At 45.7% G+C, this 26,748-nt stretch overlaps 1 protein-coding gene across 1 annotated transcript in view; it reads left to right on the top strand.

Annotated features, from left to right (window-relative positions):
- Positions 1–26,748, top strand: part of ift122 (intraflagellar transport 122 homolog (Chlamydomonas)) — a 101,277-nt gene that overhangs the window by 17,387 nt on the left and 57,142 nt on the right. The window contains exons 9-12 of the mRNA XM_084333611.1: positions 2,577–2,768; positions 5,394–5,532; positions 17,637–17,839; positions 26,194–26,331. Coding sequence (XP_084189737.1) covers positions 2,577–2,768; positions 5,394–5,532; positions 17,637–17,839; positions 26,194–26,331 — 672 coding nt within the window. The remainder of the gene's footprint in view (positions 1–2,576; positions 2,769–5,393; positions 5,533–17,636; positions 17,840–26,193; positions 26,332–26,748) is intronic.

The following is a 26,748-nucleotide window of genomic DNA, read 5'->3' as shown; positions in this document are numbered from 1 at the left end:
TCTCATGAGGGACCGAGAGACAGAACCACTGGTCAGTGTCTTCACTAAGTCACAACGTTCTCACGAGGGACCGAGAGACAGAACGACTGGTCAGTGTCTTCACTAAGACAGAGACAGAACGACTGGTCAGTGTCTTCGCTAAGTCCCAATCATGTATAAATATTTGTATAGATTTGCAGATAATTATTCACAGTTTTGGGGCGGTCGTCCCACAAGACATCCAAAAGAAGCGTCACTCGCAAAACACAACGCACACAACGGTGGCGTCAAATCCACACAGTGATGGAAGTGATGGAAGCGGAAACTACATTACAGCAGTTAAAAAAGAGATTTATTTGCAAATATGAGAGAGACTTACTAACCTGCCATTTAGAAGTCAATGCTGGACGGTCGCCCCACATGGAGTTTTGACACTTCAGATATCAGAAAAATGACCAATAACTAAAATGTTTGGAGGTAAGTGGGGGAAGGTATTAGAGATACATGTTATCTTTTTTTTATGAATGTTTTTTTTAGGTAAAAAAATTCAGTTGGACAGAAAAAATAGGCGTCACGTCATGTAAGTTTACAATATGCGCCCCAATAACGCAGCCACTGCCAGCGGCATCAAGGGGCCTTTTGATGCCCACAGGGATGCAGGGTTGAGGTGGGAAAACAACCAGTTGGCTTAGTGTCCTGTGTGCAGGGGTGTAAAAAGTACCTAGAAATTATACTTAAGTGAAAGTATGGGTACCATCTCAAAATCTTACTCAAGTAAAAGTCAGAGTGTCTGGCTAAAAACACACTTGAGTAAAAGTAAAAAAAAGTTTCTACTTTTAAATGTACTTAAAAGTAAACTATTAATTCAAAGTAAAAACCTTTTTTTATTCCGGGGCAATGAAATGTTCCGTTTCATCCTCTTCATCACTTGTACTATCGTTTGTGGCCATCTTCTGTAGCTTGTCACTCTGACTGTCTGTTCTTCTGATAGCAGGTGTTTAATCAAAGATCCCCGCTTTCTAGTCTTGCACAAGGACCAATCAGCATGGGTATGGGCGGGTTCATTTTCCATTGATGGGGATTTTAATTGGCTGTTTTTTATATAAAGCGCGGCCGCAGGATTAATAACGTTAACGTTAGTTCGGCCAGAGAAACAAATATACTAATTAAAATAGTTGGACCTGCGAGATTTGTACTTTTTAGATCTGCATTTTAAATCTAAGGAGTAAAAAGTATATATTTTTTCTCTGAAATGCAATTGAGTAAAAGTACAACTATACAAACCTAATAATATTCGAGTAAAGTACAAATCCCCCAAAAACACGACTTAAGTATTGTAAAAAAGTACAATTACTCAAGTACTTTACACCCCTGCCTGTGTGTTTCTCATCCTCTCGCTTCGCCATGGCAACGAGGAACAATAACATTGAAGCCGCCTGTTAGCAGGGCCTGCTGTCCGGAGAACATCGGGGATTGATAACGCTTCACTCTGCTTTAAGGCCCTGTATTTCCTGTCGTAATCACACTTGTCAGGGTCTATTGAAACCATAACAGTGCATTGGAAGTGATCCTGCTCAGCTTTTTAATAATGCTCCCCCTCAGCGCGCCCCCCCCCCCCCCCCCCCCCCCTCCTTGTCCCCTTCGGGCGTAATACCGTAATTATAGACAAATATGCACCCTTCATTATTGTGCCATGAAACGTTAGGCTCGTGCATTGTCACCGGCCTATTTATCTGTATATAAGTGAACATGTTGTTTTGATTACAAGTGCTCAAAAAAGTCTGCAATAAAAGAAAAGAGCTTGTCTAAAAAAAAAACTGGCATTTCGGGGGTAAAAGTCTGGACCGTTAAGAGGCAGTTCTTCTCCGGGGGGGTGAGGAGAAACAGATGCTGGGTTCGAGGGTGGGGGTGGGGGTGCCAGATATGACGTTGCGCAGATGGACCTTGAGTGCGAGTACAATAGAGTACAATAGAGGCTATTTAGAAGAAAGAGACTGCTTTATTTCTTTCCTTTCTTCTGGTCCGACGCTCAGAGGGACGGTCGACTCGTGTTGTGTGGGCTTTGATGTGTGCAGATTCCAGACCAGTGGAAAAAAGCTTTGGGCTCAGGGGGTCCCAGGTCCATAAATATGAAAGAAATTCTTTATTTTTTTTTATGGCAACTCCTCCTTGCGTTCAAGGGCTCAAGACCCATACGCTCTGCATCTTCTGGCCGTCTCAGACCCACTCCTATCCGAGCTCCGGGTCATCAAGGAGAACCTGCCTTTTCTCAGTCCTTGCCCCACAATGGTGGAATGAACTACCCACCCCAGTTAGGACAGCCGAAACCCGTCCAATCTTTCGCCGTCGACTAAAGACGCACTTCTTCAACCATTAACTGAAAAAAAAATCGAACCCTAACTAACCTTACTGTCATGCACCTAATAAACTAACCTACACTGTAGCACTCAACACTTTGATGAACATTGTTACTCAGCCGATAGAGTTGTTCCCTTCCTGATGACTTGTCGTACAGAACTTGTAAGTCGCTTTTGGATAAAAGCGTCAGCTAAATTACTAAATGTTAATGTAAATGTTAACTTTTTTTCTCTCCTCAGATCGGCAAAGACCGGAGCCTGGCCTACGACCCGTGTTGCGTGGGCTACTTCTCCAAGGGCGAGTACATCGTGATGGGCGGCTCGGACCGACAGGCCTCCCTCTACACCAAGGACGGGGTGCGGCTTGGCACCGTCGGGGAGCAGAACTCCTGGGTGTGGACGTGCCGGGTCAAGCCCGACTCCAACTACGTGGTGGGTCTCCATTATATCGGTCTGGGGAAGGGGGGGGGTGGTCACATGATCGTCGGACTCGAGACGGATCCGTAAATATTGTGAGAGAGGAGAGATGGAGAGCCGGTGATGTAAAAAAATGTGCAATGAGGTGTCGGGTCAGACCGGGGATTAACCCTTTCACTACAACACTACCAAACGGTTAACCCCTTCGCTACCCCCTTCACGTCTGTAGTGTGGTAGTGAAAGGGTTAACCTTCTGTAGTGTGGTAGTGAAAGGGTTAACCCTTTGTCGTGTGGCAGTGAGAGGGTTAACCTTCTGTATTGTTGCAGTGAAAGGGTTAACCCTTTGGTAGTGTGGCGGTGAAAGGGTTAACAACTGGAACCTGCTATTTACACTGACCACACATAGTTACATACCGGTATACTGTATATCATTCTATATATATATATTTTTTTTTTTTACATTTATTTTTATTGGGGTTTTCAGTTGAAAATAGGAGAAGTATTAAATATACAAAGACAGCATACAAAATTTTATAATAAAAAAGAAAAAATGGATTGACATAAAATAAGTACACCCCCCCCTCCCCCACAGGTGAATTGTCATATTTATGTGGACTATAATAACATATGAATAATAATAATACTATATATACACAAATTAGTTTGCAATACTTTAAAGGTGGTATAGACAACATTGTCATGTAGCGTAATCATTTCTTAAAATACATCCACCAAGCTACCAGAAACCACTGACTGAAAATAAATGTGCAGGTCCAAAATGAATGCCTTTTTTTTTTTTTTTTTTTTTTTTATAAATACACTTTTTCTCCCATTTTCTATATTTTCTCCCATCCCAATTTCGTATCATCCAATTCAACCCTCCCCTGTCACGAACGCTGTTTCTTGCCTCCCACAAGCCGGCTGCAATGTGGACTAAGTCATACATAGCACAAGTCCCCTCCGGTACTTGAGGTAACAGCAGTCGCATCTTTTCACCTGCGCAGCTCGATCTCTCAGTGGCGAGGAGTAACGCGTGGGAGGCTCACGCTGCCCCCGACACTTCCTGATTCTACTGCGCAGGCGCACCAACCGACCTGTAGGAGTCGCTGTCCACAACGCCCGATCCCCACCCATCAGTTTCCCACCCCCTAATACGGCCAATGTGTATGAACGACCAGCTAAACTGAAAGCAATGTGGAGCGCTGGGCTCGAACAGGCGAGCCCAGCGTCCCTGCATTCGTGGCGAGCGCCTTGCCCACTACGCCACGTAGCCGCCCAGTGAATGCTTTTTTCTTATTCGATTTTTGATACAACATCACTTTTTAAAGGGCACATATTATGGATCTTTTCAACTATTTCATAATGACTTTCTTGAATCTTTCTTTTGTTTTTTGCACAGAAACGAGTGTAAATCAAATATCAATGATTTACTTCCCTTGTTGGGTCTCGCACACACCAACTGTAACTGTATGTAGCCCAATGCAACACCTCTTAATAGCTTTTTCTTTGGCTATATTTAACTGAGAGTGACGAGGCGAGAGAATTGGGTGCTGCCAGATTCTGTGCTGTTAGACAGGGGTGTTCTCTCTCTCTCTCTCTCTCTCTCTCTCTCTCTCTTTCTCTCTCTCTCTCTCTCTCTCTCTCTCTCTCTCTCTCTCTCTCTCTCTGCTGTTAGACAGTAGCGTTCTCTGTCTGTCTCTCTCTCTCAGACAGTAGCGTTTCTCTGTCTGTCTCTCTCTCTCTCTCTCTCTCTCTCTCTCTCTCTCTCTCTCTCTCTCTCTCTCTCTCTCTCTCTCTCTCTCTGCTGTTAGACAGGAGCGTTCTCTCTCTCTCTCTCTCTCTCTCTCTCTCTCTGTGCTGTTAGACAGTACGCTCTCTCTCTCTCTCTCTTTCTCTCTCTCTCTCTCTGCTGTTAGACAGTACGTTCTCTCTCTCTATTTCTCTCTCTCTCTCTCTCTGCTGTTAGACAGGAGTGTTCTCTCTCTCTCTCTCTCTCTCTCTCTCTCTCTCTCTCTCTCTCTCTCTCTCTCTCTCTCTCTGTGCTGTTAGACAGTAGCGTTCTCTGTCTGTCTCTCTCTCTCTCTCTCTCTCTCTCTGCTGTTAGACAGGAGCGTCTCTCTCTCTCTCTCTCTCTCTCTCTCTCTGTGCTGTTAGACAGTAGCGTTCTCTCTCTCTCTTTCTTTCTCTCTCTCTCTCTCTCTCTCTGCTGTTAGACAGTAGCGTTCTCTCTCTCTCTTTCTCTCTCTCTCTCTCTCTCTCTCTCTCTCTCTCTCTCTCTCTCTCCTCTCTCTCTCTCTCTCTCTCTCTGTCTCTGTCTCTGTCTCTGTGTCTCTCTCTCTCTCTCTCTGCTGTTAGACAGGAGCGTTCTCTCTCTCTCTATCTCTCTCTCTCTCTCTCTCTCTCTGTGCTGTTAGACAGTAGCGTTCTCTGTCTGTCTCTCTCTCTCTCTCTCTGCTGTTAGACAGGAGCGTTCTCTCTCTCTCTCTCTCTCTCTCTCTCTCTCTCTCTCTCTCTCTCTCTCTCTCTCTCTCTCTCTCTCTCTCTGCTGTTAGACAGGAGCGTTCTCTCTCTCTCTCTCCCTCATCATCTTCTCTCAGAGGTGTTAATAGTGTGTACTGCTACATCATCCTCTCTCTCCAGGTGCTGGGCTGCCAGGATGGTACTATTGCCTTCTTCCAGCTGATCTTCAGCACGGTGCACGCCCTGTACAAGGACCGCTACGCCTACCGGGACAGCATGACCGATGTGATAGTCCAGCACCTCATCACCGAGCAGAAAGGTGGCGTTTGTGTTTTCAATTTATTTGATTGAGATATAATGAAAAATCTAAAATTGTAAATCACAAAAGCAGATGGGGAACTCTATTCTGGGAGTTAATCAGCAGGAATGAACAAACGAATGAAAGAAAGAAAGAAAAAATTAAATAAAGGATAATACATGAAAAAACGGAAATAAATAATAATAATAATAATAATAATAATAATAATAATAATAATAATAATAATAATAATACACTTTATTTGTATAGCACCTTGCATACAAGAATTGCAGCTCAAAGTGCTTCACAACAGCAAAAAAAGACAGGCATAAAATTAGCATAAAATCTGATCAAGAGCACTGCATAAAAGTGCAGACGTGAAATAAGTATAAAACGAGCATCGAAATAGAACATTAAATCACATAGTTCTTTGCAGTAGGATCTATCGTCCCAATAGGCCTCTTTGTTTACGGTTTGATACATTTTAAAATAGACAGTAATAAAAGAGAAAAATAGAGTAGACTGAGTAAAACAGTGCAAAAAGACAAACGGACAAAGTCAAGGTAAGACATCGAACACCAAACCACAGCTCCCCGCATCAGGATCCAACATCCCAACAGGCCTCCCTGTTTACCGCTCCATCGTCACACATAATATAGACCATTTTTAAATACAATAAAGAAGTAATATAAACACACATATACACAGACACCCTAGACACAAACATTCAAGAGTAATTCAAGAGGAACAGACACAACCACAATGAGACAACAGACTTACAAACATAGATGTTGAGTATTAAGTCAAAGTTGTCACATGGTGGAGAAATAGACTGGTGCTCCTAGAGATGTGTTTTATTATACGCAGTGACCCATTTGGTTTAGTCATGTGATCGGCACCGTCTTAAATGGCTTCAGGGCCTATTTGCAAGACGGGGACTATTTTGTTTCCATTGGCAACTACGTATCTGAGCGACTGACATGTGGAGTTCCTCAAGGTTCAATGCTTGGGCCTCACCTCGCTTTTGGTGCCAGGTAGATAGTACCCCCATCAATGGGGGCGGGGTTTGCAAGGATGACCGTTGCTGATTGGTCTAACGCACATAGTGCAGCTGCTTGTGTGTCTGTGTACGGCTTCATTCATAAAACAAGGAAGTATTCTAGTATCGATTTAGGATGAGGGCAGGACATAAAAGTGAAGTTAGGCTTTGTTGTCGGCTTCCCGGTTCATAATAATTAAAAAGATGAGAGAAAGAGAGAGCAGCGAGGCGGTGGGCGAGCGAGGAGAGAGAGAGAGCAGCGAGGCAGGGTGGGCGAGCGAGGAGAGAGAGAGCAGCGAGGCGGTGGGCGAGCGAGGAGACAGAGAGAGCAGCGAGGCGGTGGGCGAGCGAGGAGAGAGAGAGCAGCGAGGCGGTGGGCGAGCGAGGAGAGAGAGAGCAGCGAGGCGGTGGGCGAGCGAGGAGAGAGAGAGAGCAGCGAGGCGGTGGGCGAGCGAGGAGAGAGAGCAGCGAGGCGGTGGGCGAGCGAGGAGAGAGAGCAGTGAGGCGGTGGGCGAGCGAGGAGAGAGAGAGCAGCGAGGCGGTGGGCGAGCGAGGAGAGAGAGAGAGCAGCGAGGCGGTGGGCGAGCGAGGAGAGAGAGAGCAGCGAGGCGGTGGGCGAGCGAGGAGAGAGAGAGCAGCGAGGCGGTGGGCGAGCGAGGAGAGAGAGCAGCGAGGCGGTGGGCGAGCGAGGAGAGAGAGAGCAGCGAGGCGGTGGGCGAGCGAGGAGAGAGAGCAGCGAGGCGGTGGGCGAGCGAGGAGAGAGAGAGCAGCGAGGCGGTGGGCGAGCGAGGAGAGAGAGAGCAGCGAGGCGGTGGGCGAGCGAGGAGAGAGAGAGAGCAGCGAGGCGGTGGGCGAGCGAGGAGAGAGAGCAGCGAGGCGGCGGGCGAGCGAGGAGAGAGAGAGCGAGGCGGTGGGCGAGCGAGGAGAGAGAGAGCATCGATGCGGTGGGCGAGCGAGGAGAGAGAGAGCTGCGGTGGGTGAGCGAGGAGAGAGAGAGCATCGATGCGGTGGGCGAGAGAGGAGAGAGCAGCGAGGCGGTGGGCGAGAGAGGAGAGAGAGAGCAGCGATGCGGTGGGCGAGCAAGGAGAGAGAGAGAGCTGCGGTGGGCGAGCGAGGAGAGAGAGAGCATCGATGCGGTGGGCGAGAGAGAGCGTAGAGAGAACAAAGCAGGAATGACGTTATTTTATGATTGATGAGGCGGTTACATTATTACAGCACAATAAACAACCATCAAACACTCGACAGATGATTTACTGTGGTAACGGATGTGATTACGGTTTCATTTTCCTGCATTTCTCCTCTTCATTAATGAATTAATCTCCCACCACAGGCCGCTGTCGTAGTGAACCTCATATTGTCGTTGATATAATATCATCATGCAACATTCTTTTAGCAGCGAATCAATATTGTGCCGTCAGAACAGTCTCATGTTTTGCATGTTACCGTAAATATTTAACGTTCGCTGTTATTGCCTATGAGGTCGCCGTGGTGTAGAATAATATAGACCACCGCAACACTTCCGGGATTCTGAAATCATGGGAGAGAGAGCGGGGGGAGAAAATTAATGAATGTGGATGAGAGCCTTGAGATTAAGGCGCTGGTTACACAGGGGGTTTTTGTTTTTGTTTTGTTGCTGAATGAATACGTTTGCTGTCCCAGTTAAATAGAAATGCCGTTTTGGCAGGATAACGCGTTGCCCTACTGACGACGCTGAAATTGTGTTTCCATTTTGGATACTCGCCAAAACTCGCCGACGACGTGTCATGTAATCTGCGCGGAGCCGTTGTTGCTCAACGCCCATGCGCAGTAGATACCATCTGCGTGCCCTCACCAACGTCCGGTGACGACAGAGCTGTCCCAAATAGCTGCAGCTACCATGTGTTGTCAAATTATTGTTATAAGGACCCCAGTCCAAGCTACAACAGTCTGCATTCCCTTAACAATTGTTTGTATTGAGCCGTATTGTATTGTACCCATTCTGCAATCTGTTAAATAAAGTTTACATCCATTCATTCTGCTAGCATTAACGATTGCATGAGCAGCTGGCTAACGTGAGCTAACGTTAGCTACCAGACCCTGTTAGCTCAGAGCTCCTCTTTCAATCTTAACAAGCATTAAACAAAATGGCCCAGTCATCTATTCACCTTTGTTTAATACATGAGGCGTTGTCTAATGTTATCTAGCTACTGATAGCTCCTGATATCATCAGTTTGGTGCTGGCTGGCTAACGTGAGCTAACGTTAGCTGCTAGCCACAATGCTATACTGTTATAATGGCATATCCCTATCACGTTAGCATGTAAGCTAACAAAATCGGCTATCTTTTTGTGAGACTAAACTATCCGCTCTTGGTGGTCAATTGTGTTGATGTTAGTTTTGTTTCATCAACAAATGAGAGGCAGAACACACAGTGAATGTATCCGTTTTGTTTATTGCACTTTTATTGCACTTTCTTTGCTGAAAAATAAATGCTACATTGGCTAAATGGCTCACGGAGGCATTTAAAGATGGTGGCTTGTTGATTTTTTTGCAGGAAGTGTATTGGCACATCCAACTTCTGATTGGTTGAAAATTGCCTTCATGTTCGCCACCTACTGCCACCTACTGCTTTGGCATTGTACTACATATTGTGGTCGATAGCTGTGTTGTTTACCTGTGGACGTGTGAGGCGGGTATGCGCTCTCAGGATTTGTGCGCAGGTAACTACCTCCCCGCGCATGCTCAGTGCTGAATTCGAGACGCGATCCGTTGCGGTCTGACCACGCCTCGTTCTGACAAAACAAAAGTGCTCAGGTCGCAAAACAAATGTCTAACTCGCCTGCCACTACGTTGCGCTCTGGAAAGCAAAACTGATCTTGAAAACGAAACGAAAATACCCCTGTGTGTAACCGACGCCTAAGTGGTTGTAGCTACGGCTGTGGGGGTGCTGGAGACATGATCCAATTCATACGCCTGAGTCTCATGAACACGGAGAGACCAATTCCAAGTCGATCGGCACTTACACGGCTGAGCTATAGTCACTTTTCCGCACCTACTCCCGAACTACGCATGCACAGATTGCCCACGGAGTCTAGGTTCATCAATCTGCGGATGCGTAGTTCGGGAGTAGGTGCGAAAAAGCGGCTATTGCTCGGCCGAGAAAGTGCCGATCGACTTGGGACTGGTCGCGCCGTGTTCAGGAGACTCATTCACAAAACACGTGATATCTCTCTTCCTAGAAAATAATAGCATGGATTTTTGGGAAATGGCCACTCTTTAGCCCGGGCTTGCACAGGAACGGATGTATGTAGAAATAAACAGTTTGTTCCCTGTTGGAGTATAAATATTGCCTTTCAAATGAGCCATAGTATGTCTCCATAGCTATAATATAGAATGTACGATGGCTCTACAAACATCGTTAAACCAGTCTGAAACGCTGGCGCCAGGGATTAGAGATGGGAAAACAGCGTGGCAGTCAATGAGTTAAGTGTGGGGTCGCCAAAAAATATCCTAAATAAAATGGGGTCGTGGTATAAAGAAGTTTGAGAACCCCTGGTCTAATACGATCTTCACATGAGCACATTTCCTAGTTGATGATGGTTCTTAGTGCTGTTGTGTTACAAGAGACAATTCTCTCTGACCAATCAGTGGTCTGCTGTGTTTTCTGCTTGAGGAAGACCGGTAAGGTTGAAACGTCGCATCTACTGCCTTTTTTGTCTATTAAAACACCTTGGAACTACAAGTGAGTTGCGAGCCCCGCTTTGTTCTGCTGTGTTTTCACCTCACCGTTGAACCAAAAAAAGTACCAGTTACCGTTTGCTATTCACAACCTTTGCCCAATAGAAAACCAAAACAGGCAAGTAGAGTCAAGTCGAGTTGAGTCGAGTTGTAATGGAAAAGGGCCATAAGTTACACCCCTATGGCAGGGGTTCTCAACATTTTTTATACCACAACCCCATTTTATTTAGAGATTTTTTTTGGCGACCCCACACTTAACTCATTCAGCGCCGGGGATTTTCCTCATCCTGTTTTAGCTAGGCCACGCTTTAAAGATAGGGGTGCGTCACCTTGTTTGTAGAGCTATATCTATATTCTATATTATAGCTATGGATACAATACTATGGTCATTTGACAGTAACTATCTTCTGTCCAAGATGCAAAAAATTATAAAAATGTTCATGTATACGTTCACGCATTATCCCGCGGTGAATATAAGTTTCGTTTCGGAGTGATCCTCCGGGCTAATTCCTGGAAAGCTGAGTTATAGGGCGCTACGTGAATTCTACTAAAAGCATTGGCGTTTCATCCCTGGAAATGCTACTATTTCCAAATCAAATGTATATAATAGGTATTATGTTTCATCATAAATAAATGCATGAAAGGGGGGGGTCGTTTCTGATGCTTTGATTGCCAGTAACGGCATTCGTTTTGAAAACTACACACGCTGATCAGCTGGATCGATATGAAATCATTGCAGGATCAAGCTGGAATTGATGTCAGATAGTCCTTACCTTTGATCAGGGCTATTCCAAAAAGAATATTCCAATAGTTTGATCGCCATCTGGTCCATCTGATGTCCATCTGGTCCGCAACATAATCCGGCACAACACATGCATCGAGTGTCTCGGACCTGATTCAATGTGATCAAGTGAACCTCTAGGCTTCCCTGTACTAACATTCTCTGCCCGGTGGGATTTAAATGTAACACACGGTCTGGAACAGGGTTTACTGCTCTCTCGATACTGCCACCTAGCCGGATCTGGCCGGTACTGCACCCTCACGGTCCCAGTATGCCTTTTAACGGCAACATACAGGTCTGTGACATTGAATCGAATATTAAAATCTAAAAAAATCTAAAACTATCCACAAACGTATATATATGTTTTTTGGCCCTGAACGGTTGGCGAGCAAACGCGTGTATATATATACGTGGTTGGCCGGGAAAGTGTTAATGTATCGTGTAATTTCAATGTGCAAATAAGGAATATCAAAATAAAAGCACACATTGTTGAACTTGATCATGCATATTTATTAGAAAATGAAATTACAGCACAATGTTATTAATGAATAGTATCAACAAAAGCAACGGAATTGTTTCTGTATACACATTTATAAAACAAGGCATATTTAGCCTAAATATGTTGCCAGAACATAAACAAATATTAAATAAATGTGTTCACATGTGCTTTAAGAATAAACAAAAATGAGACTTAATGGGAAGGGTGTGCTTGTACATTTGAACATGGCTGCGTTGTGCTGAGAAAGAGGCGGAGATCCGCTTCTACTCTGAGGCGAGATCTGTATTTATTTTTTATTAATGTCAGTGGCGAAAATCCGGTCTCACAGAGGTATGTTGATGCAAAGGGGACAAGCTTTCTCAGCGCAGCATTACACAGCACTGGGTACTCGTTCCGGACTGATATCCAGAACTTTGCGAGGGCCTGTCCAGTGAACTTGACTTTCAGTAGCTCGTCCCAAGAAAGATCAATCAACGCCTCCTGCTCAGACTGATTCTCCTAGATCTATCTGCAGCCTTCGACACAGTCAACCATCAGATCCTCCTCGCGGCCCTCGTAGGAATGGGAGTGGCTGGCTCTGCGCTGACATGGCTGACATCATACCTCAATGACCGCTCCTACCAAGTGTCATGGAGAGGGACCCTGACGGCCACCCGCCCCCTGCGGACGGGTGTCCCCCAGGGCTCGGTCCTATGACCCCTTCTCTTCTCCCTCTACACTAAATCACTGGGTAACATTATCACGTCTCATGGCTTCTCGTATCATTGTTATGCCGATGATACTCAACTCTTCCTCTCCTTCCCTCCCTTAGATATCCACGTCTCTGAGCGGATCTCGGCCTGTCTGTCCGACATCTCCGCCTGGATGACGACCAACCACCTCAAACTGAACCTAAGCTAAACAGAATTGCTCCACCTGCCGGCCAAATCCTCCCCCCTGACCGACCTTTCCATCACAGTCGAGAATGCAGCTGTGACCGCGTCCCCGACTGCCAAGAACCTTGGTGTTGTCCTCGACGACCAGTTGAACTTCTCTGCTCACATCGCAGCGACAACCAGAACCTGCAGATTCCTCCTGAGCAACGTCAGAAGGATCCGCCCCTTCCTGACAAAAGAAGCCACCCAACTCCTCGTCCAATCAACAGTCATCTCCCGCCTTGACTACTGCAACGCACTGTTTGCTGGCCTCCCGGGCCACTGCCACCAAGCCTCTTCAACTCATTCAGAACGCAGCGGCTCGCCTGATCTCAAACCTACTGAAGTCAGCCCATGTCACCCCACTTCTTAGGGACCTGCACTGGCTCCCCATTGCTGCACGAATCCGCTTCAAGGCCCTCGACCTGGCATACCGTGCGGCAAAGGGAACCACTCCCGCCTACCTCTGGTCAATGGTCTCTAACTACACACCCTCAAGACCCCTACGCTCTGCATCTTCTGGCCGCCTCAGACCAAGCTCCAGGAGGGTCATCAAAGAGAAGTTGCCTATTCTCAGTCCTTGCCCCACAATGGTGGAATGAACTACCCACCCCAGTTACGACAGCCGAAACCCATCCAATCTTTTGTGGTCGACTAAAGACGCACTTCTTCAACTATTATCTGAAATAAAAAAATTTAAATAATAATGTAAAAAAAATATCTAACCCTAACTAACCTTACCGTCATGCACTTGTCCTAATAAACTAACCGACACTGTAGCACTCAACACTTTGATGAACATTGTTACTCAGCTGATAGAGTTGTGCCCTTCCTGATGACTTGTCGTACAGAACTTGTACGTCACTTTGGATAAAAGCGTCAGCTAAATGACTAAATGTAAATGGAGGGCGGTTGTGTCCTGCGCAATGAACGGATCTTGGATCCAGTTCTTCAAATTGTCCGTGCTCTTTCTTTCGGGAAAATCATTCCGAAATTGATCAATGAGCCCTTCTAGTGGCTACAGATGAGGTGCTTCAAATCATGTTGTGCTACATTCTGTTCCTCCAAAAAGCCATCAAGCAGAGTAAACACCCCAACATCTCCGCTGATGATCCTGGAGGGCCACAAACTGAGTCCAAACAGGTCTGTGTCCCGACCTTGTAGTCCCAGATTCAACGATACACACATCTGCCAGGTGGAAAACTCGATCCAAGTTGGGCTCGTCAAGTTTTTAGCTTGATCTTTTTTTTTATGCACAGTCACTGACCCGCACTTTGGGTCACGACCCCTTGTTTGAGAACCGCTGCCCTATGGGGATTAATTCGCAGTGATCCCTGCTGTTCACTTTCAAGATGTTGTTATGCTTTAGCTTCTATGCAAGTCGTTATGTCTTAACCTCTCTTGCAGCTGGGAGCACCCCTCAGAGTAGAACCATATTGCCAAGACTAACTGTATTGCCGTTGCTGTTTATTCTGCGTTATAATAAATGGTTAAACTAAACTAACAAACCGCTGACAAAACCGCTGAGATAATTGCCTTTGGTACTAAAGAAGAAAGGCTGAAAGTTGGTGTTCATCTTGTTTCCCTTTCTAGTCCAAAAACCAAGTCAGAAATGGTGGTGTTATTATTGGCTCAGATCTCAATTTTAACACCCACGTCAAATCAGCCTATTATCATGTAAAAAATATAGCAAAGATTAGAGGGTACATGTCCAAACAAGACCTAGAAAAACAAATTCACGCTTTAATTTACAGTAGGTTAGACCAGGGGTTCCCAAACTTTTCAGGCCGCAACCCCCAAATAACGGTGTCAGAGAGCCGCGACCCCCACTATTATAGGAGAAAAAAAATCATTATAAAAATAAAATAAAAAATTATAAATGGAAATGTATGGTTGAAACATGCAAACGTTCAAACGCACACACACTAATAAGCATGGGAGGCTTTTAACCAGGGCCGGACTGGGGAAATCATTCAGGCCAGGAAATATAGTGCAAAATATAGCCCCAGTCAGGCCACTTTTTAAGCAGGGGGTCTGGGGGTCCCCCACCAGGACATCTTTTGTTACAAAGACTTCATTTCCTGCATCCTGGTGCAGGACTTTTTTTATTTGTACCCTTTAAATGCCAGTGTTTGTGATGGCATCACACATTATTGTTAAAAAACAGGCTATGTATGATTAGCAACAACACTGATTTGGATGGATTTTCTGTTTTTTTGTAATCTCAGATTGAAAAAAATACAATCTTTTATTCAACTTCAGCCCTGATCATAACACCACATATTCATTTTATAATTCTAACCCTTTAAATGCCAGTGTGTGTGATGGCATATATTTGCAATATATCAAATGCAAAGTAGATTTTTCTGGGGGGGATTATTACAGGCTAGCATGTGTCAATGATTAGCAACAACAGTTTTTTGTAAGGGTCCCGCCTCCACCAATCACATGCGGCTCCCTTTGTGTGTGTGTGAGAGCAAGAGAGAGAGAGAGAGATAGTTCTCCAACTTGTGTGAGTTGCAGTGATCTCCTGGTTGTTCCTCACCTCGGTTATCTAACTATTGCGCTGCTGCAACTAGAAACACTGGCCTGGCCTGCTTCTAAGTTCAGTGGCCTGACTGCATAAAAAAAAATAAAAAAAAATGTTGGCACCCCCCCCCCCGCGGCGGCTCGCGACCCCCACTTTGGGAACCCCTGGGTTAGACTACTGTAATAGGGTTCTCCCACCTAAAAGGGCAATATACTTACCTTAGGCATACCGCACCTTATGTGAGTACTGTATACTTCATCAGATCATATATTTAGCATTTTTTGGATTATATATTAGATTCGATTTAGATTATTGCATATTATAGATTATATATATTGCATATATTTAGCTTTTAGCTGAACACAGCTCTCTACCCTAGCTACCAGTATGTCATATAATTGACTTCGAAATACTGTTACTTTAATTATAATAAACTTTATTTGTATAGCACCTTTCATACAGAAATTGCAGCTCAAAGTGCTTCACAGCAGTAAAAAAAAGACAAACATAAAATTAGCACAAAATTGGCAGATCAATGCATAAAGTGCAGACATAATAAAACGAGCAGCAAAATGGACAAGGTAAGGCAAATCACATAGTTCTTCACATTAGGATCTAACATCCCAATAGGCCTCTTTCTTTATGGTTTGATTCTATGGCAGTTTTAAAATAGACGGTAATAAAAAGAGTAAAATAGTGCAGTGCAGTAAAATAGAATAGACAGTCACACAACCGCACATGACCGCAGCAGACTACATAGAGTGGCCCGATCAGCCGAACACACAATTGGAGGTTGGCTTCCCACTCTCCAGGACATTTACACCAAGTGTTGCAGGGCCAAGGCTAAGAGAATAACCAAAGACTCTAGTCACCCAAACAACTGCAGTCAGGAAAGCGCTACCAGAGTCTCATGGCAAGTACAGAGAGACTCAGAAGGAGCTTCTATCCCCAGGCCATCAGGATGCTCAATGACTCTATGTAACATCCACATCCACACACTCACTTTAAACAAACACTCACCTTAACACTCACTTTAGACACTTTAACACTACATTATATTTATCTATTTATTGAAGAGATTTGCACTACATTCATACCTCATTTGCATTTGCACCTTGCCTTAAAAAAGTAGTTTTACCTCATTGTTTTGAATTCATTGTACTTAGGTTGTACTTTAGTTAGTTGTATTATTGTTATTCCTCTTTTACTTACTTTTTTACTGTATGAAGCACATTCTCAGGGGCTCATACAGAACCAAGCATTTCACTGTAATGTACATGTACCTTATACGTGACAAATGAAAAAAAACTTGAACTAAAATAGTGCAATAGTGCAGTGCAATAAAATAGTTAGTAAAATAGAATAGACAGTAAAATAGTGCAATAGTGCAGTGCAATAAAATTGTTAGTAAAATAGAATAGACAGTAAAATAGTGCAATAGTGCAGTGCAATAAAATAGTTAGTAAAATAGAATAGACAAAGTAAAATGATGCAGTACTGCAGTGCAATAAAATAGTTAAATAAAAATAATATAGCCCTCATTTACAATACAATAATCACAGTGTTGATGTAATGAGTCTAGGCGGCACAACAGAGCAGCGCATCGCTCTTAACACTTTGAGTTTCTTTACAACGTTCAGTTTTTAATGACTGTTAAGACTATAAATGAACCAAATACACCTCAGACTTGCTTCCATACTAGAAGATCTGTCTCTGTCTCTACTTTTAAGAAATAGGCTAAAAACCTTTATGTTCACTTTAGCCTTTAATTGAAATGTACTCGCTGCCAAAAATGGCACTCTGACAATCTACTGTGACTTTTATTCTTTTTTTATACCCTCTCATGCCTTTTTCCCCCTATATATATTTTTTTCTGTTATATTTCTTTATCTATTTTATGTAAAGCAATTTAAATTGCCTCTGTATGAAATGTGCTATAAATAAACGTCTATCTATTTATATAATTTATTCATAAATATCATCAATATAAATATAATTATTATTAATGCTATGAACTAATGAGCTGTAAAGCTTGCTGTAAAGCTTTTGATCGCATATATAATATTTTTTTTTACGACTGAATCATTCCCATCCATCCACTACATCAAACCATTTGAATTGAATCAAATTGAACCATAAAACAGAGGAAGATGAAGAAGAACCCGTTGAATCGTTACACCCCTCGTAAACAGTCAGGCGGGCAGTGGAGCCGGGGGGGTATGTGCACATTAGCAGACCACCCCTGTTGGAACGCTTTGGACATGAACTTTGACCTCATTGAGTGCCCTACATACCCCATGTTCAAGACCCATCAGAACATTTTTAATCTGATTTAGTTTATGTAACTTGTTTCTTGCATTTATTATTGATTGTCACAATGCTCTTTACCTTAAGCAGGCTAATTATTTGAAAGATTTTCCCTGTCTCTTGTTTAGGGACTACGGGTGTAAATGAGCATTTCTGCTACAATCCGGCATGTTTACATTTTGTATTTTTTGTGTGCTTGATGTTCATTAACATGTGCTGTCCCTATCGAATGCACTTTACCATTGACCCCCTCCCCTGTTACATTAGCAGACCGCCCCTGTTGGAACGCTTTGGACATGAACTTTGACCTCATTGACCCTCCCCCCTCCCCTGTTCCAGTGAGGATCAAGTGCCGGGAGCTGGTGAAGAAGATCGCCATCTACAGGAACCGCCTGGCCATCCAGCTCCCCGAGAGGATCCTCATCTACGAGCTGTACTCGGACGACTCCTCCGACATGCACTACCGCATCAAGGAGAAGATCTGCAGGAAGTTCGAGTGCAACCTGCTGGTGGTCTGCTCCCAGCACATCATCCTGTGTCAGGTCAGTGGTCTCTGCTCCCAGCACATCATCCTGTGTCAGGTCAGTGGTCTCTGCTCCTGTGTCAGGTCAGTGGTCTCTGCTCCCATCACATCACCCTCTGTCAGGTCAGTGGTCTCTGCTCCCAGCACATCATCCTGTGTCAGGTCAGTGGTCTCTGCTCCTCTGTCAGGTCAGTGGTCTCTGCTCCTCTGTCAGGTCAGTGGTCTCTGCTCCTCTGTCAGGTCAGTGGTCTCTGCTCCTCTGTCAGGTCAGTGGTCTCTGCTCCTGTGTCAGGTCAGTGGTCTCTGCTCCCATCACATCACCCTCTGTCAGGTCAGTGGTCTCTGCTCCTGTGTCAGGTCAGTGGTCTCTGCTCCCATCACATCACCCTCTGTCAGGTCAGTGGTCTCTGCTCCCAGCACATCACCCTGTGTCAGGTCAGTGGTCTCTGCTCCCAGCACATCATCCTGTGTCAGGTCAGTGGTCTCTGCTCCCAGCACATCATCCTGTGTCAGGTCAGTGGTCTCTGCTCCCAGCACATCATCCTGTGTCAGGTCAGTGGTCTCTGCTCCTCTGTCAGGTCAGTGGTCTCTGCTCCTCTGTCAGGTCAGTGGTCTCTGCTCCTCTGTCAGGTCAGTGGTCTCTGCTCCCAGCACATCATCCTGTGTCAGGTCAGTGGTCTCTGCTCCTCTGTCAGGTCAGTGGTCTCTGCTCCTCTGTCAGGTCAGTGGTCTCTGCTCCCAGCACATCATCCTGTGTCAGGTCAGTGGTCTGTCTGCTCCCAGCACATCATCCTGTGTCAGGTCAGTGGTCTCTGCTCCCATCACATCACCCTCTGTCAGGTCAGTGGTCTCTGCTCCCAGCACATCACCCTCTGTCAGGTCAGTGGTCTCTGCTCCCATCACATCACCCTCTGTCAGGTCAGTGGTCTCTGCTCCCAGCACATCATCCTGTGTCAGGTCAGTGGTCTCTGCTCCCAGCACATCATCCTGTGTCAGGTCAGTGGTCTCTGCTCCCAGCACATCATCCTGTGTCAGGTCAGTGGTCTCTGCTCCCAGCACATCATCCTGTGTCAGGTCAGTGGTCTCTGCTCCCAGCACATCATCCTGTGTCAGGTCAGTGGTCTCTGCTCCCAGCACATCATCCTGTGTCAGGTTAGTGGTCTCTGCTCCTCTGTCAGGTCAGTGGTCTCTGCTCCCAGCACATCACCCTCTGTCAGGTCAGTGGTCTCTGCTCCCATCACATCACCCTCTGTCAGGTTAGTGGTCTCTGCTCCCATCACATCATCCTGTGTCAGGTCAGTGGTTTAAGTTTAAGTTTAAGTTTATTTGGATCCCCATTAGCCACAGCAGTGCTGGGGCTATTCTTCCTGGGGTCCATAACACATAAAATACAGTTACAGATGTATACACTCACAACATTTACATGTCATACAGACAATTAAAACAACAATAAAAACCCTTATACACTCATACCATTTACATGACATACAGACCATTAAAACAACAATAAAAACCCTTATACACTCACAACATTTACATGTCATACAGACAATTAAAACAACAATAAAAACCCTAATCAAATTCATAATACAAGATAAAAATATCAGACACATACATTTTCATTTACGTACACACTATCTATTAGGGAATGTCAATTTCTTTGGTTGAAAATGTTGTTTTACCACGATTTTGAAACGGCATTTACTATTCTCCTGCTTAACATGTCTGGGAAGAGAGTTCCATTCCTGCATACCACGGAACATGACAGTTCGCTTCATTGCATTCGACCTCACTTTTGGAAGTGTAAAACCTCGTGCAGAAGCATGTCTGGTGGAATGGTTGTGTCTGTCAAGACTTATTGATAAATTGTTATATAAAATTGAGGGGATCTTTGTAACAAGAATATTCCTAGTGAATACAAGGAGTGAGCAGAGTAATTTATGTTTGACAAGTAACCAAGTTAAACAACTGTGCATCGCTGCAACATTAGTTCTGTACTCACAGCGAAGCGCTATACGTGCTGCTTTGTTTTGTACCATTTGTAATTTTTTCAGTTTATTCGTTGTTACATTCGACCATACTGCAGGACAATAGTCAAGATTTGACAAAACCAGAGCTTGAATTACCTGTTTGATAGAATTTAGTGGTAACAAATGAGCACATCTTTTAACAACCGAAATCCCTCTTCCCATTTTCACTACTATATTGTTTATATGGTGTGACCATGACAATTTACTGTCTAATGTTACCCCTAGGAGTTTAGTCTCCTGGACTTGATTAATTACCACATCACTTATCAAAAGTTTCAAGACTGGGTTCGTTCTTAGAGTATGGTTTGAACCGAAAATGATGCTACTTGTCTTTGATATGTTTAGAACTAGTTTGTTATTCTTTATCCATTCCATCACTGATTGCAACTCTGCCTTTAGAACCGTATTTAATTCATTGGCTGTTGAGGCTGATGTGTAAATCGTTGAATCATCCGCATACATAGAAATATAGGACTTATTTAGGACAAGAGGCATGTCATTTGTAAATATGGTGTAGAGCAAAGGCCCAAGGCAACTTCCTTGGGGTACTCCACACCTTACCGTTTTAACTTCTGAGTAACTCCCATTAAAAAAAACGATTTGTTTCCGGTTTGCTAAATAAGTTTGCATCCAAGATAGTGCAGATGAGGAGAAACCCTAACATTCAAGTTTTTTAAGTAAGAATTTGTGATCTATGATGTCGAATGCTGCAGTAAAATCAAGCAAGACAGCTCCAACCATTTTCTTTTTATCTATCTCTTTCAGCCAATCATCCGTCATTTGGGTTAAAGCAGTCGCTGTTGAATGTCCTTCACGATATGCATGTTGAAAATCAGTGGTCAATGTGTTAAAAGAAAAGTAGCTTTTAATCTGTTCACTTACTATTCTTTCCATCAGTTTACTCAAAACTGGCAGTAAACTTAGTCTTAGTCTCTGCTCCCAGCACATCATCCTCTGTCAGGTCAGTGGTCTCTGCTCCCAGCACATCATCCTGTGTCAGGTTAGTGGTCTCTGCTCCTCTGTCAGGTCAGTGGTCTCTGCTCCTCTGTCAGGTCAGTGGTCTCTGCTCCCATCACATCACCCTCTGTCAGGTCAGTGGTCTCTGCTCCCATCACATCATCCTCTGTCAGGTCAGTGGTCTCTGCTCCCATCACATCACCCTCTGTCAGGTCAGTGGTCTCTGCTCCCATCACATCATCCTCTGTCAGGTCAGTGGTCTCTGCTCCCATCACATCATCCTCTGTCAGGTCAGTGGTCTCTGCTCCCAGCACATCATCCTGTGTCAGGTCAGTGGTCTCTGCTCCCAGCACATCATCCTGTGTCAGGTCAGTGGTCTCTGCTCCTCTGTCAGGTCAGTGGTCTCTGCTCCTCTGTCAGGTCAGTGGTCTCTGCTCCCAGCACATCACCCTCTGTCAGGTCAGTGGTCTCTGCTCCCAGCACATCACCCTCTGTCAGGTCAGTGGTCTCTGCTCCCAGCACATCACCCTCTGTCAGGTCAGTGGTCTCTGCTCCTCTGTCAGGTCAGTGGTCTCTGCTCCCAGCACATCACCCTCTGTCAGGTCAGTGGTCTCTGCTCCCAGCACATCACCCTCTGTCAGGTCAGTGGTCTCTGCTCCCAGCACATCACCCTCTGTCAGGTCAGTGGTCTCTGCTCCCAGCACATCATCCTGTGTCAGGTCAGTGGTCTCTGCTCCTCTGTCAGGTCAGTGGTCTCTGCTCCTCTGTCAGGTCAGTGGTCTCTGCTCCCAGCACATCATCCTGTGTCAGGTCAGTGGTCTCTGCTCCTCTGTCAGGTCAGTGGTCTCTGCTCCTCTGTCAGGTCAGTGGTCTCTGCTCCCAGCACAGCCTCCTGTGTCAGGTCAGCCGAGAGAGAGAGACCGGTCTTTTTCCCTTGTGCAAAAAAAAAATCCATATAATAGTAATGCATCACAGAGTACTTAACCCTTTCACTACCAAATGGTTAACCCTTTCACTGCGACAATACAGAAGGTTAACCCTTTCACTGCCACACAGCAAAGGGTTAGCCCTTTCACTATCACACTACAGAAGGTTCACCCTTTCACTATCACACTACAGAAGGTTCACCCTTTCACTACCACACCACCAAATGGTTAACCCTTTCCTTACCACACCACCAAATGGTTAACCCTTTCATTACCACACCACCAAAATGGTTAACCCTTTCACTGCGACAATACAGACGGTTAACCCTTTCACTACCACACTACAGAAGGATAACCCTTTCACTACCACACTACAGAAGGTTAACCCTTTCACTACCACACTACAGACGGTTAACCTTTCACTACCACACTACAGAAGGTTAACCTTTCACTACCACACTACAGAAGGTTAACCCTTTCACTACCACACTACAGAAGGTTAACCTTTCACTACCACACTACAGACGGTTAACCTTTCACTACCACACTACAGACAGTTAACCTTTCACTACCACACTACAGAAGGTTAACCATTTCACTACCACACTACAGAAGGTTACCCTTTCACGGCCACACTACAGAAGGTTAACCCTTTCACTACCACACTACAGAAGGTTACCCTTTCACGACCACACTACAGAAGGTTAACCCTTTCACTACCACACTACAGACGGTTAACCATTCACTACCACACTACAGACGGTTAACTTTTCACGACCACACTACAGAAGGTTAACCCTTTCACTACCACACTACAGAAGGTTACCCTTTCACTACCACACTACAGAAGGTTAACCTTTCACTACCACACTACAGAAGGTTAACCTTTCACTACCACACTACAGACGGTTAACCTTCTGTAGTATGGTAGTGAAAGGTTAACCTTCTGTAGTGTGGTCGTGAAAGGGTTAAAAGTAAACATGTACTCGGTCCCTGCACCCAGAGGCGGCTCTTGCTCCGCGAGCTCTCCCTCGTGTTTCTGTGACATACATCTTCTGTTTTACGTCAACCCTCTTCAGACTAAAATTCCACTGAGCCGCGATGACATTCTCTCGTGCTTATGTAAATTATTAGAATGCGCGGTTGACGGGTTATGAAAGAGCTCGCGGCGGCGAGAGCGCTCGTGAACTATTATTATTAACATGATATGGAAACAAGAGTGAATTAGCGGTTGGCTACGTATTGTTACTGCTACTCCAACGGCCCCGGAGAGAGAGGAGAGAGTGGAGCGGGAGCTGCTGGTTCTCCAGATGTTTCTGCTCCAGCTGTGTGCTCCGCAGGCTCCCTCTCTCCCCCCTCCTCCAGCTGTGTGCTCCGCAGGCTCCCTCTCTCCCCCCTCCTCCAGCTGTGTGCTCCGCAGGCTCCCTCTCTCCCCCCTCCTCCAGCTGTGTGCTCCGCAGGCTCCATCTCTCCCCCCTCCTCCAGCTGTGTGCTCCGCAGGCTCCATCTCTCCCCCCCTCCTCCAGCTGTGTGCTCCGCAGGCTCCATCTCTCCCCCCCTCCTCCAGCTGTGTGCTCCGCAGGCTCCCTCTCTCCCCCCTCCTCCAGCTGGGTGCTCCGCAGGCTCCATCTCTCCCCCTCGTCGGCCCTCGTCAGACGGCCTAAGTGAGAGCGAGGCACGAGAGGGATGGGGGCCACAGGCTGGGGGGCCACGGCTCATCTCTCTGGGGGGCTTTTCTCTCTCTCTTTAGAAGAAGAAGAAGAGGAAGTCTTTATTTGTCATGCAGATTTTCAACACACACACACACACACTTGATGGGCGACCCACATGAACACACACACACACACACACACACACACACACACACACACACACACACACACACACACACACACACACACACACACACACACACATGCACTGAATGAAATGTTCTCTGCACCTCCCATCCCATCATCCTTCCCCCCCAAGGGCCGCGCCCGCGGGGACCAATCCAAGTGCTCCTGTCCGTCTTCGTCAGGGACGCGACAGCGTTAGCGATCTGTTGTGCATGTTTTACATTGAGTTCATCTCTTATCGGGGGGGAAACCCTTGCGAGCACAGAGGGGGGAGAACATGGAAACTCCACACAGAAAGGCCCGGGAGATACCCCCCACCTGTAACTGGGTCTCTAGCAACACGGCAACCTGGTCCCCCAAGCGGGAATCGAACCCAGGACCTTCTAGCTGGGAGGCGACAGTGTTAACCACTACACCACCGTGTCTTGTTCTCTATGGGGCCACAGGCTGGGGGGCCACAGGCTGGGGGAACCACGGCTCGTCTCTGGGTCTTTTCTCTCTCTGTGTCTTGTTCTCTATGGGGCCACAGGCTGGGGGGCCACGGGTCGTCTCTGGGGGTCTTTTCTCTCTCTGTGTGTCTTGTTCTCTATGGGGCCACAGGCTGGGGGGCCACGGCTCGTCTCTGGGGGTCTTTTCTCTCTCTCTGTGTCTTGTTCTCTATGGGGCCACAGGCTGGGGGGCCACGGGTCGTCTGTGGGGGTCTTTTCTCTCTCTGTGTGTCTTGTTCTCTATGGGGCCACAGGCTGGGGGGCCACGGCTCGTCTCTGGGGGTCTTTTCTCTCTCTGTGTCTTGTTCTCTATGGGGCCACAGGCTGGGGGGCCACGGGTCGTCTCTGGGGGTCTTTTCTCTCTCTGTGTCTTGTTCTCTATGGGGCCACAGGCTGGGGGGCCACGGCTCGTCTCTGGGGGTCTTTTCTCTCTCTGTGTCTTGTTCTCTATGGGGCCACAGGCTGGGGGGCCACGGGTCGTCTCTGGGGGTCTTTTCTCTCTCTGTGTGTCTTGTTCTCTATGGGGCCACAGGCTGGGGGGCCACGGGTCGTCTCTGGGGGTCTTTTCTTTCTCTGCGTGTCTTGTTCTCTATGGGGCCACAGGCTGGGGGGCCACGGGTCGTCTCTGGGGGTCTTTTCTCTCTCTGTGTGTCTTGTTCTCTATGGGGCCACAGGCTGGGGGGCCACGGCTCGTCTCTGGGTCTTGTTCTCTATGGGGCCACAGGCTGGGGGAACAGCCATAACACAAAGCTCTTCCCCTTGTGGAGTCCGTCTGGACGCGTGTGTTCCTGGAGGTGCGTCTCCCTCTAATAGCCCCGTTAATGTCCCCGGCCTCCTGACAGCTCTTAGAGCAGAAAGGAGCTCCGCAGGCGGGCGGTCTGGGCCGCGGTGCCCGTCGCTGTCAAATTAAATCAACGTCTCACTTTATAGCTTTTAAACCCCACTTTACGGTGTTTAAATGTGGACTAGAACATGGTGGTAAAACTGGAGAAGGTGAAGAGATTGTCAAGGGATCGAACCAGTCTGATGTGGTGGAGGCTACACTGGGGGCGCACCCTCTTGCTGAAGGGTTTCTAACAAGCATGGAAATCCTCTTAACTTTCTCCATATTTCTCTGGCAGAGAGCACGGAAAGCCAACGTTTAGAGATTTGTCACGGGCGGGTGGGCTTGTAGATGCCAGCGTGAGGCTGTACGTGGTAACGACGAGGTTACAAGCTCACTTACAACTGTGTTCCATAGCTGTGGCAAAGCTTAGACAGAAAAGTTATCTCTGTCTGAATAATATCTGTCAGAATATTACAGCTGGAATCCACTGTAAAAAAAAAAAAAAAAAGGTAGGAGAGGCAACCATGCGAGGTGCCAACCTGCTCATCTGGTAATCCGGAGGTTCCCGGTTCGATTCCCGCTCCTCCCCGGGCAGCGTGTCGAAGTGTCCTTGAGCAAGACACTTAATTGCCTCCGCCGTCGGTGTGTGAATGTGTGACCGAATGGGTAAAATGTGAGTAACAAATAGTAAAGCGCTTTGGATAAAAGCTGTTATATAAATGCACCATTTTAAGGCTGAGACCACTTATCGATTTATCGATAACTGTGTGAAATCGATAAGTGGTATCACTTATCGTTTTTTTTTGCATGTGTAAAAAGAATGTTTTTATTTTTATAATTTTTTTTATACTTTATAGTATACTATACTAAAATACTAGGTCTTGTGGCATGTTTTAGTTAAAACATCCCCATTTCATGTAAATTCAGTTGAATTGCAACTCTGCACTGTGCATTCAATATGCAGCGCACTCCTCCATCACACCCAGAGACCACCGACTGTAACATGAGAAGGATCACTGTGGTCGTTTTGAATGGGGAAATCTGTAACACTAAAGATGGCGGCAACGACAAAGAATTGCTGCAAAATAAACATACATTTGTTGTTTAAATAATAATAATAAAAAAATATATATACACATTTAAATAAATAAATAAATAATAATAAAAATATCGATATTTATAGATAATTTTGTCCCGATTTATCTATTCTTCCAAATGGCATATCGTCTCTCAGCCTTACACCATTTACCATTATTTAACCATTTATGTGCCGTAGGTGACGTGTGTGTTGTGCTGTTTCCTGTCCAGGAGAAGAGACTCCAGTGTCTGTCCTTCACCAGCGTCAAGGAGAAGGAGTGGCTGATGGAGTCTCTGATTCGCTACATCAAAGTGATTGGCGGCCCGCCAGGCAGGGAGGGTCTACTGGTGGGACTGAAGAACGGCGCTGTGGGTATTCTGTGGTCATGTGACCCCATCTTGTCAAGCTATTGGCCAATTTAAAGCCTGCCCTCTTTTCTTGATCCTCCAATCGATAAATTTTTTATGTTCTTTTACTCTTTTACTAGTTTTAGCCCTTCACATTTCATGTTCTTTTTTTACTCTTTTACTAGTTTTAGCCCTTCACATTTCATGTTCTTTTTTTACTCTTCTAGTTTTAGCCTTTCACATTTCATGTTTTTTTACTCTTACTAGTTTTAGCCCTTCACATTTCATGTTTTTTTACTCTTACTAGTTTTAGCCCTTCACATTTCATGTTTTTTTACTCTTACTAGTTTTAGCCCTTCACATTTCATGTTTTTTTACTCTTACTAGTTTTAGCCCTTCACATTTCATGTTTTTTTACTCTTACTAGTTTTAGCCCTT

Source organism: Notolepis coatsorum, assembly GCF_963971535.1.
Source record: "Notolepis coatsorum genome assembly, chromosome: 17".
Lineage (NCBI taxonomy): Eukaryota > Metazoa > Chordata > Actinopteri > Aulopiformes > Paralepididae > Notolepis > Notolepis coatsorum.
The sequence above is the reverse complement of the archived record's forward strand: the minus strand, read 5'-3'. Positions and strand labels throughout refer to the sequence as shown.